Source organism: Emys orbicularis, chromosome 13, assembly GCF_028017835.1.
Source record: "Emys orbicularis isolate rEmyOrb1 chromosome 13, rEmyOrb1.hap1, whole genome shotgun sequence".
Classification (NCBI taxonomy): domain Eukaryota; kingdom Metazoa; phylum Chordata; order Testudines; family Emydidae; genus Emys; species Emys orbicularis.
The window spans coordinates 20,142,788-20,162,291 of NC_088695.1; the positions used below are offsets into that span (position 1 = coordinate 20,142,788).

General features: G+C 50.7%; 2 protein-coding genes across 2 annotated transcripts in view; both read right to left on the bottom strand.

Moving 5' to 3' along the window:
- Positions 1 to 19,504, bottom strand: part of LOC135887572 (zinc finger protein 271-like) — a 44,283-nt gene that overhangs the window by 11,802 nt on the left and 12,977 nt on the right. The gene's annotated exons all lie outside the window — the stretch shown is intronic.
- On the bottom strand, positions 50 to 18,811 carry LOC135888091 (zinc finger protein 641-like). Its single transcript, XM_065415903.1, has 5 exons — positions 18,695 to 18,811; positions 3,770 to 3,884; positions 2,261 to 2,374; positions 110 to 269; positions 50 to 62 (listed from the first exon to the last, which is right to left on the bottom strand). The coding sequence occupies exons 1-5, from the start codon at positions 18,809 to 18,811 to the stop codon at positions 50 to 52; spliced, it is 519 nt and encodes a 172-aa protein (XP_065271975.1).

Sequence of the window (19,504 nt, forward strand, 5' to 3'; positions counted from 1 at the left end):
GGTTTCTGACTTCTCTGTTCTCCGGTTGATGCTGATGTTGTTGAATTCCTTAAACCCTTCTCCTTGGTGAGTGGATATCCCTAGTCTCTCATCTGGGTGGTTTTCCTGCTGCCTCTCCAGTCCACATTGACTCTCACAGGCTTCTCCAAGTTCAGGACTCTGGAAAATGTTCTCTTCAGCTCTTCCCAGCAACATCATGTCCAATTCCACCATCTCAGGGCTTTCCTGCTCCAGATTCTCCTCCTCATGCTCACTCCCCATCCCATCATCTGCTGGGTCAGAGAGAGAATCCAGACAGGAGTCACTCCCTGTGCCCAGGGGAAAGGGAACCATTGAAAGGGGAATGGGAATGGGGAGGTGGGTACAACAGAAGGGCTAAGTGCTGATGGTGAGATCCACCAAGGTACTTAGGTGTCTAAACCCCAGACTTAGGCCCTCAAATCTTGGGTTTAGCCACCTAGGTCCCAGTTTTGGCTTCACTGCAATTCACAAACTGCCTGCTGAACCCTGCAGTCACCTAACCTCACTCGACACTGAAGTTTTTTAAAATGAAAGTTCCCCGGGTGCCTATGTTCCTGCCTCTGGCCATGTGCACGGCTCCCTCATTCTAGGCATCTGAATGCTCATCTCCCACCGAAGCCCCAGAGTGACCAGTGAACCAGGGGAAGACAGGTGTTCAGCCGCCTATATGCATGCTGCACCCAATCCAGTAGGTGGCCCCCAAGATTGGATCCTATTCAAAATCCAGCCAGCGGAGGAGGTGGCAGTAATACCTACTTTATAGCTTTTAGCTCAATGGTTAGAGCACTCAGCTGGGAGACTCCAGTTCAATTCCCCTCACCTCCTCACCTGAAGGGGAGGAAGGATTTGAACAGGGGGTCTCCCACCTTTCAGGAGGGTGCGCCAGCCACTCAGCTCTGGGATATTCTGATTGGCAGTGGCAGGAGGTGCTCTTTCCGTCTCTCCCGTTGGAGCTGCTGCACTCTGGATAAATGATGAAAGTTACTGGAGCAAGGGCACTGGACCCAGAGTCTCCCAGGTGGATGCCGGGGGAGGGATAGCTCAGTGGTTTGAGCATTGGCCTGCTAAACCCAAGGTTGTGAACTCAATCCTTGAGGGGGCCATTTAGGAATCTTGGGCAAAAAAAATCTGTCTGGGGACTGGTCCTGCTTTGAGCAGGGGGTTGGACTAGATGACCTCCTGAGGTCCCTTCCAACCCTGATATTCTAGGATTCTATGCCCTGACCACAGACTCAGTCTCGTTTGTATGCACTCTTGTCCTCTCGCTCCCTCCCCAACGATAAATGTTTAAGTGTTTATCCACAGTGGAATAGTCATTGGGCCAGAGAGAAAAAGAAAGAATGACTCTATAGTCCAGTGGTTAGGGCACTGAGATGGGAGACCCAGGCTTCAGCCAGCTTCATCATGAGAGATGGAGGGAGCCCCACCTCCAACTAGCCCATAGCTCAGTGGTTAGCGCACCCTCCTGAGAAGTGGGAGACCCCTATGTAAATCCTTTTGCCCTCTCTAGCAGAGGGGGAACTGAACCTCCATCTTCCACATGCCAGGGAAGTGCTCTAACCATTGGTCTAAAGGTGGAGGTTTTGGGTAGCGTGAGATAAGCACCTACCACATTGCCCCAAGAAACAGCTTAGGCCTCTAAGCCACCTGACTCCAGGAGAGGGGTTCCTACTGGTGCATCACTAGGCACCTCCCAGCAGCCTGGACTCTACCTCTGAAAGAGGGGCAGGGCTTAGCACACGCCCCTCTGGTTGGCATGTCCCATTGGCTAGCTCAGCTGAGGTGCTAGCGTTTGTGGATCCCAATTTTAGGCACCTATCTCAACCCATTCATTGCACAGGGAAACTTAGCGCCTAACTCAGGCTTTGTGAATCACAATACTGATCCTGCAATTTACTAGCTGCCTAAAAGTTAGGCCCTGTGATGTCCAGCATTGCAATGTCTAAGTCCCTTCATGGATCCCAACCTGAATCCCCCCAAGCCCTTCCTCAGAGGAGAGAGAAGAGGTGACCAATCCTGCCTCCACAATCCATGCGAACATTCGGGAAAGACAGCTATTGCCAGGTGTCAGTCAGACTGGGTGGGAGGCTGTGAGTGATGTCTGCCATGAGGGGATATGACACCTGCTGGGGACAATCCTGACCTGAGGTAGAACTGGGGAGCTCACGGGGTCTTTGTAGGAATCTTGTTAGCGCCATTTGCAAATGGTTTCTTACTCGGTTTAATACTAACCCCTCACCTGTGGGGGCTACTCTCAGGATCTCCCATTCCTTAGCGGCGTGGGGATCCGGGACACCCAGCTCTTCCACTGTTTCCATCCGAGAGATCACGTTGGGTTTAGGAATCGGAAAGTCTACTCAGGAGAAAGGAAAGAGGAGAGATCAGAATTTGTCACACACTCATTAAATAGATGCTACTAAAAAGCTCCATAATTTTAATCAAATCCCTTCCCTTGCTGGTGGTGAACTCAGGTAAACCTGTAACAGAGGGGGAAATGCTCTTGGAGACTCTTTGGGATAGTTAGAGGTCTGGTAAGCAGCATTCATCCTGAACACTGAATGAGGCAGGATCCTGTGCAAAAAACTCTGTGATCATGCATAAGAGAGCTGAACCTAATCCTGGCATTTCCTAACTTTTGAGTGCTTGATTTTGCAAACTTAATAACATTATTTTAACATATTTTTGTATGATACATCCTAGGGGTTTTTTGTAATAAAAAAAAAATCAAAGAAATTCCATCTTTTGCAACCATACTGGTAATTTTCTGCAGCTGATAACTTTTTGTCAAATCTGACTGCATTTTCACAGAGACGGTGAGAAGCATCTCTCCAACCTTACAGCCATCGCCTCCAAGCATGGGAAATTTCAGCCTGAACAGTTAGTTTGTTAAAGTTATAAGCAACTGAAGATGGAAAGTTATAATAGAAAATGTTAGGCAAATTTAATAGGGCTTGTCTTCCCTCAGACAAAAAGTGTGGTCTTAACTCAAGTTAGGCACCTCAGGTTAACTAACAAGATAAAACGAGTGAAGGCAGGGTGTAGTTTTCACAGGACTTAGTAGCTCAAGGCTGCCATTAAGCTCCCCCATAGACCCAGAGGGGTCACTATCACTCCATCCGGAAGGATGATGAGCCCATACGGAGGCAGTGTGGGCCAATGGATTGGACATAGGCCTATGACTATCTTCACGATGAGCTCGGGGTGTGATTCCCCTGCTCGTGGATGCATCCTCGTGCTAGCTCTCATTGAGCTAGTGCCAGTATAAACAGCAGTGTAGCCATGGTAGCCTAGGTAATGGCAGCGGAGCCATGGATACTGACCCACCAGTTTGTACGTGACAGGGCTCAGCCATGTTTCTGCTGCTGCTATCGTGGCTACATTGCTACTTATACTCACCCTAGCTCAACGAGAACTAACAGGAGTATGTGTACACGGGCAGGAGAACCACATCCCTAGCTTGTCGTGTAGACATAGCCTATGAGGCAAAAGACCTGAGTTCTATTCCGAGCCCTGCGAATGATGTGGCCTGTTTCTAGGGCAAGTCACTTGCCCTCTAGGTGCTTCTGTTTCCCCTCTCACGCTTTGAGCGTCTTTCCAGTCAGACTGTGAGCTCTTCAGAGCAGGGTCTTCCTCTCCCTATGTGCATGCTGGGGCCCTGATCTTGGTGCTGCTCTAACCACAAATGACTGAAGCTGACTCAAGCACTTCAGAGATCTCCCCATTCTTGTGAGGAGAAAGGAAGCCTTACCCAGCAATATCAGGGACTCATAGTTCTCCTGCATGACGTCTCTCTGACCTGGGTCCCGAAGTTCCCACTGCCCCTTGGTGAAATACAGAGCCACCTTCTCGAAGGTCACCAGCCCCTGAAACAGCAAGTATCTCCTGCATTAGAACAATCCCACCTGCTCAGACATAGGAACTGCAAGCTGGCAGCTCCGCTCCCGTTGATTAGGGATCAGGCTGTTTTCCCTATTCTAGCAGAGCTCTTTGTCCAGCATTGGACAACTGACTCTGTGATGCTTTCCTGTTGGCACATGAGTGAAACCCCCAGTGTCTCCCTGGTGAATGCACACACCTCTTGAAGGAACCTGAACCAGGGAATGTCACCCTGCCGCACCAGCGACAATTCCACAGTTCTGCTCCCTTATTTCTTCCCCTGTGTGGCCTCCTCCAGACCCTCAGTCCTCACCTCTTCCTGCCTCCTTGCTCCTGGGAGGCTCAGCAGGGCTAAGAGATGCAGCCAGAAAAGCCCTGGTGATGTTTGAACACTATCCACTCTCCCAGGGCCAGGATTGGTTCCCACGGGCCCTGCACATCAGACAGACAATATCTTCCCTGGATTTTTGATCTGTCTCCTCTTCATTTTCCACCCCAGCCTCACTGCAAGGACTGGAGTAAATCTGCCACGGGATGCTGCAGTGAATGGAGCTGGGCAGGGCTGGAAGTAGGGAACCTCCCTCCCGACTTATTACTCCTGCTGCCCCTTCCAGTCTCTCCCCCGTCTCCCTCCCGCCCCCTCCCCTCCACTCGGTCCCTGGCCCAGCTCGGGCGGGGGGAGGTCAGCAGCTCTGGGACTCGCAGACCCCCGCCCCCCCGGGAACAGAGCTGGGGCGAGGAGGGGCCGTTGGTGCAGAGTCACTTTCCTGCCCGGCCCCAGCCATTTCCCCCGGGTCTCTCCCCTCACCTGCAGGCTCCGGCTCAGGGGCTGGTGTCGGCAGAGCCCGGAGCTGCCCCAGGGGCTGGTTCCAGCCCCCGGAGAAAGTCACCCCTGGCTAGGCACAGAGGGGCGGTAGAGAAGGGCTCACCCCGCTGGGGAGCGGCAGCGGCTCAGCCCGAGCTCCCGGATGCACCAGCGGCTGCCTCTGACCCAGGAAGTTCAGCCTCCAAAATGGTGAGCCCAAATGAGGCTGAGAGAAGGAGAGACAAAAGCAGCTTCTCCTCCCTTCCCAATGATCAGAGCCCTCTAGTGTGGGGGTGTCCACCTCCCCGAGCAGCCCCTGGATATGGATGGGCTACTCACACAAACTCCAGATCAGTGTCAGAGTGGCGGCTGGCGGGGGTATGTGTACGGTTTGTAAGAGCTACACCTAAGTCCCTGGGTTCACTCTGGCAGGGGAACGATTCCGTTCCCAGCAACCCTCTTTCTGGGGGGATGAATGTGACGCTTGTAGTTATGAAAATGGGATACCTGACTATTCGGGGAACTTCATGTTAAAATGTCTAAGCCAGAGGTTAACATAAGAACATGAGATTGGCAACCAAATGTCCGGAAAAAGCCTCTGGTCAGCAAAGCAATGGCCAAAAAAACAAACAAACAAAAAAAGACATTGTTAGTTTGACCAGGTATATTTTCCATAAATCCATGTTGATTGCCATTATTTTTATTACCCTCCTTTAATTCTTTATTAATCAAGTCCAGTGTGACAGATATGACAATTTCTTTCAATATCTCTGTGAGATCTTTCTCTATTAAGTTCATGTATAATTGTGGGCCAGGGATTATATGTAACTCCACGGGGAAGGGAAACCACAGCATTCCAGGAACTAAGAACAGTGGTGGGAGTGATTAGGCAAATTCAATCAGATTGTAACACCTCCAGAGAGGTGCCTCTACAGGTAGTAGAGTGAACATCTATACTGTTTCAAACTGGATTCTCCAGAGATCAACAGACAAAGAAAGGACTTTTGGAAAAATACCCTGAGTTTAAACTGACTCAGGGCCTTGTTTCAGACCTTCTGTCCAAGGGATGGGGGAGCTTTCACCCTGAGAATAAATGTGCTTGCTTAAGAAGAGCTGTGTGGGAATTTATAGCTATGGGCTCTGGAGAGAAAGAGCACAGAGCATGGACCAGGGGTAGGCAATCTATGGCATATGTGCTGAAGGCAGCATGTGAGCTGATTTTCAGTGGTACTCACACTGCCTGGGTCCTGGCCACCGGTCCGGGGGGCTCTGTATTTTAATTTAATTTTAAATGAAGCTTTGTAAACATTTTTAAAACCTTCCCCATCCCTTGGACAGAAGGTCTGAAGAGCTGAAACAAGGCCCTGAGTCAGTTTAAACTCAGGGTATTTTTCCAAAAAACAAACGGCAGCTGCAGGGAGTGCATGGAGGGCGGTCAAGGCTGCTTGCAGGGGGGTGAAGGATGGCACCCGCCCGCTCCCTCCACCCGTGGGCAGCCAGGCGCTGCAGTCCGCTTGCAGCCGAGCGAGAGGGGCTCCCCCCTCCGGCCTTGGGGTGCCTCTCCCGGCCGGGCAGGCTACAAGGGGGCCGACACAGGCAGCGCTGGCTGGGGTCTGTGACCTCCGCGTGGGGCCGGCATTGCAGCAGGGCTCGGCACAGTGCAAACGGTGCCGGGATCAGTGGGGCCCGCCCCTCCGCTGCCCGCCGGGCCCCCGCAGAATCCTCCCTCCCTCCGCTGCCCGCCGGGCCGCCGCAGAACCGTCCCTCCCTGCCTCTGCTGCCCGCCGGGCCGCCGCAGAACTCTCCCCCCTTCCAGTGCCTGGGGGCTGCAGGAGGTGCTGGCTCAGCCGCTCCTTTAAAGGCGGCTCGACCGGGCCGGGCCGGGCTCAGAGCGGCGCGGGAGGCAGAGGCCGGTGCAGGCGGCGGGGAGTGGCGCGTCCCGGGGAGCCCGGCGGCACGATGAGCAGCGAGGATCACTAGTTCCTGCCTCCCCCGGGTTGGGGTCTGTGCCCCTTCAGGGCTGGGCTGGCTGCCCCAAGATTGGCCGGAATGCCGCCCCTTACAATGTGCCGCCCCAGGCACGTGCTTTCTCGTCTGGTGCCTGGAGCCGGCCCTGCACTCAAGGACACACCTGCACGCTGGGCAGTTGAGCTGAGCTCCTGAGTCGTCCTGCTGCCGCTTTCTGAGCGGCCGCCAGCAAGGTAAGGGGGGCTGCTGCAAGCTCTCCAGGGCTGCCTGGAGGGAAGGGCAGGGCAGGGCAATTTGCCCTGGCCCGGGCCCTGCAGGGGCCCCCACCCCCATGAGGATCATGTTGTCTTCCCCCCTTCCCCCTCAGAGCCGCAGCATGGCCAACTCAGCTGCTGAGCTCCAGCCTCTGGGCTACCGGCAAGGGGGGGAGGGGGGGCTGTGAGCTCCAGGGCCACGGGGGGGGGGGATGTGTGGGGCAATTTGCCCGGCCCCTGGCCCCACGAGGATGTCTGTCTCCCCCCGACCCTCCCCTCCTGCTTCCCCCCAACCTGCAGAGCCGCAGCATGGCCAGTTCAACTGAGCTTAGGGCTGCCAGCAACGCAAGGTAAGGGGTGGGGGCTGCTGCAAGCTCTCCAGGGCTTCCCGGAGGGGAGGGCAGGGCAATTTGCCCCGGGCCCTGCAGGGGCCCCCGCCCTCAGCCCCACGAGGATCATGTTGTCTTGTCTCCCACCCCCAGAGCCGCAGGCCTGCAGCATGGCCAGCTCAGCTGCTGAGCTCCAGCCTCCGGGCTACCGGCAAGAGGGGGGGGCTGCGAGCTCCAGGGCCGGGGGGGGGGAGGGGGGAATGTGTGGGGCAATTTGCCCAGGCCCCCGCCTCCCCCCATCCCCCGGCTTAGAGCATTGTGCAGTTTGGGGAGTGCAGCTGTGTAGTGGGGACGCGTGTGTATAGTGTGTGCAAACAGAGTTGTGTGTTGCGAGGTGGCTGTGTAGCAGAGGAGTTGTGTGGCTGGGAGAGGGTCTGCACAGTGGTGGGTATGGTGGGGCTGGGGGGTTGTGTGGAGCAGGGAGGGGGTGTTGGATAGAGGGCAGGGGAGTTTGGGGGGGTGGGAGTGGGTGGATAGGGTTCGGGGCGGTCAGAGGGCAGGGAACAGGGGGACTGAATGGGGGCAAGGGTCTGGGGGGGGCAGTCAGGAAGGGGCAGGGGTTGGATGGGGCGGTGGGGAGCAGTCAGGGGCAGGGGTTCCAGCGGCAGTCGGGGACAGAGGGAAGGGGTGGTTGGATGGGGCAGGGGTCCCGGGGGGCCATCAGGAATGAGAGGAGGGGATGGATGGGATGGCAGGAGGCAGTCAGGGGACAAGGAAGGGGGGTGGATGGGGCAGGGGTCCCGGGGGGGCGTGAAGGAACGTGGGGGGTTGGATGGGGCAGGAGTCCCGGGGGCGGGGGGGGGCACGACCCCCTCGTGGGGTGAGGAGGAGGGAACCGGTTGTTAATTTTTTAGCAGCTCATCACTGCTCGGCACACCACTTCTGAAAGGTTGCTGACCCCTGGCATAGATGCTGGTCTGTTTAGGCAGTCTGGCTTTCTGGGGATAGCACATTATAGCCAGGGAACTGTGCAGCCTAGAAAAACCCCAGTCAGGAGGGAGAGACGTGGGTCTCTGCCCAAGAGAAGCAACAGCTGGGAGCCGGAAGTCTAAAAGTGGGTGCCCTTGCTGGATCACAGAATGTAAATGCAGTTGTCCTGAACTGTGACATCCCATATCAGCTGTTCCATTATCTTGGCCATGTTAGGCTGAGAGACCTACAATTCATCCTGTTTATCCTTTTTTAAATATTGGCAGAGTATTAGCTTTCTCCCAGTCCTCTGGAATTACCCAGTGTTCCAAGACTTATTAAAACTAGGGTTTAGAGAGAAACTGTTTCTTTTCCCTCCATGGATGATGTAAACAACTAACCAATGCAGTGGAATTTGCACTTGAATGCATCATTTTAAATTTGTCTTCAGTGGAAATTTAAGCTTAAAATGTTCTTTGTGTGGAGATGTGTGCTAGTGAAGTTCACATCCTCAAACGTTAACCCAAAGCAACAGATTCAGACAAATCTTTGTGCACAGTTTTTCTTCATTCTCCATTTTGTTCCAGCCAGGGTTGATATAGCTTGTCAGCTCTTCTGTGTACAGACACAGAGAGGGAGGATAGGCCAGTGATTAGGGGCACTCAGCAAGGACACAAAATTCCTTGGTTCAAAGGCAGCGGGTATAAGAGGCCAGGGGAGGCAAAGCCTCCCCAAACAGCCTGCCCGCCGCCTTTGGAGCATGCCGCTGCTGAAAGGGTGGGTGCCCCAGTTGTGGCCCTGCCCCTGCTCCACCCCAAGGCCCTGGTCCCACTGGTCCTCTTACCCTGAGGCTCTGCCTCTTCCTGTCCCTGCTCTGCCCACATGGGAGCCTTGCAGGAAGGGGTGAAGACGTGCATGTGAGCAGTGTGCCTGGCCGGCTGGCGGGCAAGTGCAGGCAGGGGGCGAAGAGGTGTTAGTGGTGAGCAGGGGGGCCTTGGGGAGGGGGCTGAGTGGGGCCAGGGATGGAGCATGGGTGGGGCTTCCAGGGGAGGAGGCTGAGCAGGAGCAGGCCTTGGGGCAGGGCCACGGTCCAGGCACGCACACCCTCCCCATTGGAGGAGTCATGCGCTGTCCATGCCTGGGTTTCATTCCCTGCTTTGTCACAGACTACCTGGGTGACCATAGGCAAGTCACATAAAGTGAGCTCTACCGGAGCGGCAGATTTGTATAATTTTTGGTGGTGCCCAGAACAGGTCCAAGTCCCGCCCCACCCTGCCCACCCCCCCACACCTGCCTTGTAAGCCGATATTCAGTAACTCCTCACTTAAAGTCGTCCCGGTTAACGTTGTTTTGTTGTTACGTTGCTGATCAATTAGAGCAGTGGCTCTCAAACTTTTTTTCCTGCGGACCACTTGAAAATTGCTGAGGGTCTTGGCAGACCACTTAGTGATCTTCCCAAATGCTGTATGTACTGTTAGCTAACTATTGTAAAGCACTTTGGATAAAACTTCTATATAAAAAAACCCCTAAATAATAATTACCTTTTTTTGATCTACACATAAAAGCACACAATTCATATTTTAATATCAGTAGTCTTCTAATGCGATGGATGTGCCCTCTCTCCCCTGCTGCAGCAGCCCCCAAGCTGGGATGGGAAGAAGGAGGGGCCTCTCCCTCTCTCCCCCACTGCAGCAGCCCCTGAGCTCGGTCTGGAAAGGAGGGGGTCTCTCCCCTGCCACAGCAGCCACAGAGCTGAAGCTGGGAAGGAAGGGGATCTCTCCCCAGCAGCCGCAGCCCTGAGCCTCTTTCTGTAGCCTTGCACATCCCAAATTCCCCCCACCCCCTCTTCTCACACCACTGCCCCCTCCTATCTACTCCCTATTCCCCACAAGGCCACCACCTCACCTTACATGTGCATCTTCTTCAGGGTCCAGGCACCTAATTAGAGGAGCCACGCCTGCACGGCTCCACTAATTAGGTGGGTGGCCCTTCATTCTCTCATGTGCGGCCGCCCAGGAGTGCACCTTAGAGGGAACTATCCGCGGACCACCTGAATGGAGCTCACGGACCACAGTTTGAGAACCTCCTAATTAGAGAACATGCTCTTTAAAGTTGCCCAATGCTCCCTTATAGTGTTGTTTGGCAGACGCCTGCTTTGTCCACTGCTTGCAGAAAGAACAGCCCGTTGGAGCTACCTGGTGGGGGCTTGGAACCAGGGTGGGCTGACAGTCCCCCCTATCAGCTCCCCTAAGTTCCCTGTGTGGCTGCCGCCCAGCAGGCTATCAATTGCTGGGCAGTTCAGGTGTCCCTCCCACCCACTGCGGTGTGCTGTTCCTGCCCTCTGCCTTGGAGCTGCTCCAGGAGCCTCCTGCTTGCTGTGCAGGTAGGGTGACCAGATGTCCCAATTTTTATAGGGACAGTCCTGATTTTGGGGTCTTTTTCATATATAGGATCCTATTATCCCCCACCCCCTGTCCTGATTTTCACACTTGCTGTCTGGTCACCCTATGTGCAGGGGGGGAGGGGGAAGAGGGATGCTGTTGTCAGGGTGTCCCCCTCCCCCATTCCTGTCCCCCATCTCCACAGAGCAGGGGGGGACACAGGGCTCAGAATGGGGGGAGCTTGCTGGCAGCAGCTGCTGTCTCAAAGAGTCTCTCTCACACACAGGGTGTGTGTCTCTGTCCAGTGATTTCCCTACACCCCGCCCTGAATTTCCCCAAACCCCCCCCCCCCAGTTTTGTGAACTAGTTACATGCCAATTTAGTGACTGTTTGGAAATTTGAATTGAAATTGAAATATTAATATATACTTTAAAAGCGTATACAGTGTATGATAAAATACATGTATCTGAAAAAGTATAATAGATTTGAAAAGTATGAACATAGACTAGCTTCCTTATACAGTTGTTGTTTTTTATGACAATGTCTGTGCATTTATTTCGGTGATGTTGGCCAACCTAATAATTTCAAATGATGATTTGTAAACAAAGTCTAAATGAGCTCTCCCTGACAGCTAGTGATGAGCTGGGGCTGGGGGGAAAGGCTTCAGGACCAGATTGTATTTACAGTCACACCTAATCTACCTAGGTATCCAGCAAACAGAGCTGTGTTGCCCAAGTGATAGATTTTGGCTGGGGTTGGGTTACAAATTACTTGAATGCGGGAGGGGATGAAATGTTGTTGTTCTTATTGTATGAGTAAAGGGCAGTAGAACTGTACTTAGCCTGTGCTGATTGAGGGCATCAAGAGAGAGGGGACCTGATTAGGCTCCATAGATAGTCTTTTGTTCTGTTAAGTGACCACTGCAGCTGAAATCACTGATAATCAGGTCTAAGCGCTTAGTCCTGCTGTAGGGACAGTGTTTCTGTGGAAGAGACAGCCCAGACTGCACTAGCAGCAAGGTTCCCCCACTGAGAGCTCAGCTGAAATCACTGAGAGCTGGGTGGAACCTCAAGAGATCAACTTGCAGAGGTCACAGTGGCAGGTGGCAGCAGAAGGTAACTGCGCAGGGCCATTGGCAACAAAGTGGTGGAGTGAATGGTGGCATAACAAACAGCAGTGGCCAGAGCAAACAGTGAGCAGCTGGAGGAATGAGCAAGATGCCTTCTTGCCCCCCACCTGGGAGGTGTACTCACGTGAAAGTACCTCTGAACTCTGAGTCTCCACTGACCAAGGACAACACCGGTGAGTGGAGTGCGGTGGAGGGAAAAGTGAGGGGCACGTTAAAAACACATTTGTTGGACTATATTGTAGTGACTTTGCTCCAGAATGCTAGATTTGTGACTGGGAATGGAAACTTATATAAATATGTTTCCTAGTAGGCCAAGATTTTTAAAATGCATTATTTGCCAAGGTTGTTATCTCACATCGTTGCTATCTTGAGAGGTCATTATGTTGGGGAGTTTCTGTACTAAACATTTTTATTATTATAATTAATTTTTACATAAGAATGGTCATACTGGGTCAGACCAATGGTCCATATAGCCCAGTATCCTGTTTTTCAACAGTGGTCAAGGCCAGGTGCTTCAGAGGGAATGAACAGAACAGGTAATCATCAAGTGATCCATCCCCTGTTGCCCATTCCCAGCTTCTGGCAAACAGGCTAGGGACACTCAGAGCATGGTGTTGCATTCCCTCCCCATCCTGGCTAATAGCCACTGATGGACCTATTCTCCAGGAATTTATCTAGTTCTTTTTTTAATCCTGTTATAGTTTTGGTCTTCACAGCATCCCCTGGCAAAGAGTTCCACGGGTTGACTTTATGTTGTGTGAAGAAGTACTTCCTTTTGTTTTTTTAAAACCTGCTGCCTATTAATTTCATTGGGTGACTGCTAGTTCTTGTGTTATGTGAAGGATTAAATAACATTTCCTTATTCACTTTCTTCACACCAGTCAAGATTTTATAGACTTCTATCATATCCCCTCTTAGTCGTCTCTTTTCTAAGCTGAAAACTCCCAGTCATTTTAATCTCTCCTCCTGTTTCATACCCCTAATCATTTTAGGGTATGGCTACACTCGCAGCTGTACAGTGCTGTGAGTTAAACCTGTCTTCGTATAGCTGAGTAGGGAAAGCGCTGCAATCTGTCCACACTGACAGCTGCCAGCGCACTGTCATGGCCACATTTGCAGCATTTGCAGCGGCATTGGGAGCAGTGCATTATGGGCAGCTATCCCAGTGTTCAAGTGGCTGCAACATGCTTTTCAAAAGGGTGGGGTGGGGTGGAGTGTGACAGGGAGCGCGGGGGGAGAGAGAGTGGGTTTTTGGAGTGCTGAGAGTGTGTCAGCATGCTGCCTTGTAAGTTCCGACCCCCCTCCCTCCTCCACCCCTCTCTCACTCACTGAAAGCAAACAGCAACTGTTGGTTTTTTCCTCACAGACCAGATACGCAGCCGCTCGCCGAAACGGACCCCAATCCCCCTCCCCCCGCGCCGCCTCTCTCTTCAAGCAAACACTAGCTGTGGGCGTTGCAAAGGGAGCCCCCCTGCCTGCCTCTACTCATTCCACAGCAAACAGGAGCTGTGTTTGTTTTTTTGATAAGCAGCTCCCAAAACGGAGCGTCTGGAGTTCACAACAAAACAGAGAGAGGAATCACAACAAAACAAAGAGCGGAAGCTTCAGTTAAAAGGATTATGGGGAGTTTCCGGAGGTCAATCACTGCATAATAAGGTTACTCCCTGTTTACACTGGAGCGGCAGCGTCTCAGCCACTCCGCAGCAGCTGTTAATCCTCTCGAGGAGGTGGAGCACCTGCAGTGCTGTAGCCACAGAGACACAGCGCTGTACGTGCCTTGCCAGTGTGGACAGGGAGTGAGGTACAGTGCTGTGGGCGGCTTTATTGCGCTGTAACTCTCAAGTGTAGCCAAGGCCTTAGTTGCCCATATCTGTATCTTTTCCAATTCCAATATATCTTTTTTGGGATGGGGTGATCAGATCTGCACACAGTATTCAAGTAGGGTGACCAGATGTCCCGATTTTATAGGGACAGTCCCGATTTTTGGGTCTCTTTCTTATATAGGCTCCTATTACCCCCCACCCCCGTCCCGATTTTTCACACTTGCTGTCTGGTCACCCTATATTCAAGGTGTGAACGTACCATGGATTTATATAGAGGCAATATGATATTTTCTGTCTTATTATCTATCCCTTTCTTAATGATTCCCAACATTCTGTTTGCTTTTTTGACTGCTGCTGCACGTTGAGTGGATGTTTTCAGAGAACTATCCACAATGACTCCAAGATCTCTTTCTTGAGTGTTAACAGCTAATTCAGACTCCATCATTTTGTATATATAGTTGAGATTGTTTTCCAATGTGCATTACTTTGCATTTATCAGCATTGAATTTCATCTGCCATTTTGTTGCCCAGTCACCCAGTTTTGTGAGATCCCTTTGTAACTCTTTGCAGGCTGCCTGGGACTTAACTATTTTGAATAGTTTTGTATCATCTGCAAATTTTGCCACCTCACTGTTTACCCATTTTTCCAGATCATTTATGAATATGTTGAACAGTAATGGTCCCAGTACCGACCCCTCAGGGATACCACTATTTATCTCTCTCCATTCTGAAACCTGATAATTTATTCCTACCCTTTGTTTCCCATCTTTTAACCAGTTACTGATCCATGAGAGGACTTCCCTCTTATCCCATGATGGCTTACTTTTCAAAAGTCAATTTAAATTAAATACATTTTTTTTTAATTTATATTTTTTTTAGAAATCTAGACCTGTTATGTGTTTTGGTGTAACTTGCATTATCCTTATGTTAAATTTGCATTATCCTAACAAAACATTTACTTTATTCATATCTCTTTTATATGTTGCAGGTCAAAGTGAAAATGAAAAGACAAAAAACAATACAACAAATTTTCTACTCAAAGGCCTCAAAAACTAACCAAGGGGAAGAAAACACATCAAGAACCAAGAATATATCAACATGTCATCTGAAGGTTCAAGTGGTATATCTACATCCGACCAGCCCAAAGCACAAATACAGCTACCTACTGAAGAAACAGTGTCTCCAAAACCTAAAGGCAGTTCCCGATGTTTGTCAGTCAAAGTGTTCCCATTTATTAAAGTTACTAAAGATGGCTACTGGTGCACCTCTTGCAAAGAAGCTTACGAAGAAGGAAAACTTCCCAATGCTATAATTGGTAAAAGTGGAGGAGCTTGGTTTGACAAACCAATCAGCAAAGCCAATGCTGACAAACTACGTGAAAAGGCTGCAAAACACCAGGCCTCTGGAGTGCATCAACATGCAGAAAGCCTTATAAGCCCACTATCAAAGCCAATTTTAGAAGTACTTAATGAGGCTGTTAAGAATGCTGGAGACACAACACAGTTAATGCGAACAAACATGGCTGTGGCATCCTACTTTCTATTTAAGCAAGAGATACCACACACTACAAACTGGAGGCCAATGTTAAGTGCATTGTCACTTGTTCATCCTGAAGTTGAACACTGGTTCCGAACAAGACCAGCAAATGCTCACTATCTTTCTGCAAGAAACTCAACTGACTGGCTAGAAGCATGCGGTGCAACAGTGAAAGACTCAACAGTTGAAAATGTGAAGAACTCTCTCACCACATTCAAAAAATTTGCATACATGGCTGATGAATGCACTGATGCAAATGGGCATCAAGTATTCAGTCACGTTATCTTGATGTCAGGGGTAGGCCAGTAGATGCATTTCTAGAAGTTCAAGTTATAGAAGACACATCGTCTGCATCTGTGACAATCCACATCTTAGAAGAGTTAAATGCTTGTCAATTGGACCTCAAACAGATGGCTGCTTGTGCATTTGATGGAGCTGCAAACTTCTCTGGACGACATGGTGGAGTACAAGCTTTGCTCAGAGAAAAGTGTAACCCTAATCTCTCCCATACACACTGCAGAGGCCATCTATTCCAACTAGCACTAGTACGAGCTGCAGAATCTTCAAAAGACTTTAAAAAAGCTATAAATTTAATGTCTTCATTATATTCTTTTTTCAGCAAGAGTCCAAAAAGACTGAATATACACTGGGACTGAAGTTCAAATTAGTCCAACCTGGGAAAACCCGCTGGCTTTCTCATGAGTGATCCTTGGCTGTTGTCTTAAAATTACTCCAGCCATTATTACTGGCTTTGGAAAGTATCTACCAATATGGGATGGATCTAAGTAGTGAGGGTGGTGGATTACTTTTGCTACTACGTTCAGAGAACACTATTGCCATTCTCGCTCTCGTAAGTCTACTATTGAAACCACTTGGGTCATTAAATAATGCCATGCAGGCACCTGCTACAAAAGTAGTAGATCTTTGTCCAGCGATAGAAGCCACATTTGGATCAATCAGAGAGCTATCCATTGAAAAAGTACTGGAAGAAGCAAAGACTTCAGTCCAGAAATTGACTAATGAAGGCATTTATATTGAATCCTTAAGTGAAGAAGACAAGAAGTGTTTGTTAAGACAACTGAAAAAGTACACAGACTTGATTCTTAAAAATCTACAACAGTGACTTCTAGATTCTACTCAACCTCTACATAGCTTTTACAGATGCCTGTCCTATAAAACACCAACAGTTGAGTGGAGTGAGGCACTACCAGCAATGGGGCTGCCATGTGATCAGGACAGAATAGAGAATTTGAACACAGAGTGGAATATCATATGACGAATGAATGAAGATTTGACTTCAACTTCTTTTTTTATCATTGTGTTCTGTTTCCTGGGATGAAAGAAGTAGGAATTCATCTCTTGCTACTCCCAGTCACAGCAGCTACAGTTGAGCGTTCTTTTTCATCATTGAATAGAATTTTGTGTTCTGAAAGAAGTCGCCTTCTGCCTGATCATGTGAATGAACTAATGAGCATATCAATTGAAGGAATGGAAGTACTGGACACACGAGAAGCCACCAAAGATGATTGCATTGCATTCAAGAAGTTCATTAACAGGGTTGTGCAAAATTATAACAAGAAACCAAGAAGGATGTAGACATAGTACTTCATAGAAGGCTTGAGTAGCCAACTTTAATTTGTGTGATGATTTTCAAACATCAGTTAAATCTAATAAAATGGTCATGAAACATTTTTCAGTTTTTACTATGGTGCCATACAACCCACCTTCACCCTCACAGTCCCGTAAATTCCCTCACAGTCTTACCCCTGACACACACATCCCTGTAAATTCGAACACCTTCCCTAATTTTAATTCCTGGGGAAACCACTGTCTCTGTCTCTCTCTCTGCCATGCTGTCTTCCTCCCTCCCCCCTCCATTCCTGCTGCCTTAGAGAGTGTGAGGCTGCATTAACAACAATGTGTTAACCCTTGAGGGCTCAGCCGAGTGCTAGTTCATCATTTAGCAGTAAGGCATTCCCTGGGAAATAGCCCACCCTCTGACTTCCACCTCAACCAAGCCTCACAATCATCATTGCTGTGTACAGTATTAAATTGTTTGTTTAAAACTTATACTGTGTATATATATAGTCTTTTGTCTGGCAAAAAAAAATATCCCTGGAACCTAACCCCCCATTTACATTAATTCTTATGGGGAAATTGGATTCGCTTAACATCGTTTCACTTAAAGTAGCATTTTTCAGGCACATAACTACAACATTAAGTGAGGAGTTACTGTATATTTTTTAAAATAATGTAAAAATGTGAGGGCTCTAGGGTAGGGCTGGTGATGGGTTTGGGGTGTGGGAGGGGTTCAGGCAGAGGGCTGGGGTGAGGGGGTGAGGGCTGTGGCTGAGGGGTTTGGGGTGTGGGAGGGGGCTGAGGGCTAGGGCAGAGGGTTGGGGTACAGGGGGTGAGAGCTCTGGGGTGGGGCTGGGGATGAAGGGTTTGGGGTGTGGGAGGGGGCTCAAGGCTGGGGCAGAGGGTTGGGGTACAGGGAGTGAGGGCTCTGGGGTGGGGCTGGGGATGAGGGGTTTAGGGTGTGGGAGGAGCTCTAGGCTGGGGCAGAGGGTGAGGGCTCTGGGGGGGACAGGGCTGGGGATGAGTTTGGGGTGCAGACAGGCTGCCCCGGGGCAAGGGCCAGAGAGGAGGATTCCCCCCAGCCCTCTCCCCACAGGCAGCAGCGAGCTCGGAGGGAGCCCCCCACTTCCCCCCTGCACCTCACTCACCTCGCACCACTGTCACTGTGCTCCTAGGACCCCTCTCAGGTACAGGAAGCCCCCTCACCTCCCCTATGGTGGGTGCCGGGGGGGGGGGTTGCCATCACATGTGCGCCTCCTCCCCTGCTGCTGCCCCTCACTGTAGCCTCACTGGGGGTGGGGCTGCCCCTTGTCTAGCATGGGGCAGGAATGGTGATTGCAGGTGGGGGGGCCCCCCGTGCTGGTGGAGGGTCCCATTGGAAAATGAAAGGGTCTGAGAGGGAAGGGCAGGCTCAGGGTCAGCCTGCCCTGGCAGTAGTGGATGGGGGGGCACTAGGACCCTGCAGCGGCAGTTGATGCAGGGAGGCAGCATGGAGCTGCAGGGGAGAGACAAGGACACTCTGCTCCAGGGACCCGGGAAGGCGAGTGGGAGCAGCAAGTGAGGCCGGGAGACACTCGGGGGAGGCGTGTGGGGGGTGGCAGGCAGGGCGGGGGGAGAGACCCGGCCCCGAACATTGGTGGAGCTGGGCTCCCGGGCCCTGAATATTGCTGGAGCCTGGGCACCATGAGCCCATATAACTCACTGCCTATGAGCTCCACAAAGGGACTTGGGTGTTGAACCACTCAGTGTCCTGGTGCCTGGAAAGTCACAGGAACAATACTGATCCACAAAGAAAAGGCCATCTGATTTCAAGAACGTGTGTTTCAGAAATCATGGAAACGCTGAGAGGAAACATGGATTCCTTCACCACCCCCATGAGAACTTTGGATTTTGTTTTAGCTTGAGGGCCTTCAACCACCTGCAGAGAAAGTACTACATCTGCGACAGTTCCAAGGAGGAGGGAGAGGCTGAGGGGAGCCCTTTGGCCCAGCCATTGATGGATACACCAGAACCTGAGCCCGAAACCCGAGCACGTGTGAGGAAGACTGACGAGCGTGACGGCCTCTCGTCATTCGCCCCCATGGAGGAAGGAGTCCACAACTCATGGGAGTCATCGATGTACAAGGTGAACAGAGACGACATTGTGCAGTTAAATGAACGATTAAGAAGGGACGGTCGAGGATGGGGTGTAATGGGGTAGGAACCAAGCTGGGGTTGCGTAAATCTAAAAAATTGGCAAGGGCTTACATCTGTTTCTTTTCTGAAAACCTCTGAACACCTATCTAGAGGACCCGGAGGCCCTGGACAGTGTTGCATCAGACAGCAAAGATGAGTCGGGCCCAACTTGTTTTTGCTGGTACAAATCATTGACAAGGACACCGAGGATGATGGCTATATGGATTTAAGGAGGACCCTTAGCATAGAACTAACTGAGCCAGTGTCACATCATGAGCATAAAAAGTCACGCGCTCTATTGTACGTGTTATTGTTTATGCTGTCCTTAATCACTGCCTTAGGGAGGAGGTTTTGGAAGATTGTGATGCCAACAGCACCATGACTATGTGATTTGGACTTCAGAGGATATAAACTGCAAGCTCCGGGACCTGTGTGCTAACCTGTGTTTGGAAAGCTTATTAAATGCTGTTATTGCCATAGGTTATGCTATGCAATGTCTGTGCTTAATGTAAGAAAATTTAGCACAAGGGGTGACCTTGGTAAATGTTGTGCAAAGTGCTTGAGATCCTGACAGTATTTTAAAGAAAATTACCAAACCAGAGGATACCTGCTTAGTGCGTTATATCGACTGTCTGGTCCGCACAAAAAGTTACAGAACCC

What these genes read in the sequence shown, in the direction of transcription:
- LOC135888091 (XM_065415903.1), bottom strand. Translation starts at nt 18,811, where the DNA reads ATGTCGTCTCTGTTCACCTTGTACATCGATGACTCCCATGAGTTGTGG. An exon ending in TGAGTCCCTGATATTGCTGG is followed by an intron (nt 2,375 to 3,769) that starts GTAAGGCTTCCT and finishes TCTCCTGAGTAG; the next exon opens with ACTTTCCGATTCCTAAACCC. An exon ending in CCTGAGAGTAGCCCCCACAG is followed by an intron (nt 270 to 2,260) that starts GTGAGGGGTTAG and finishes CTGACCCAGCAG; the next exon opens with ATGATGGGATGGGGAGTGAG.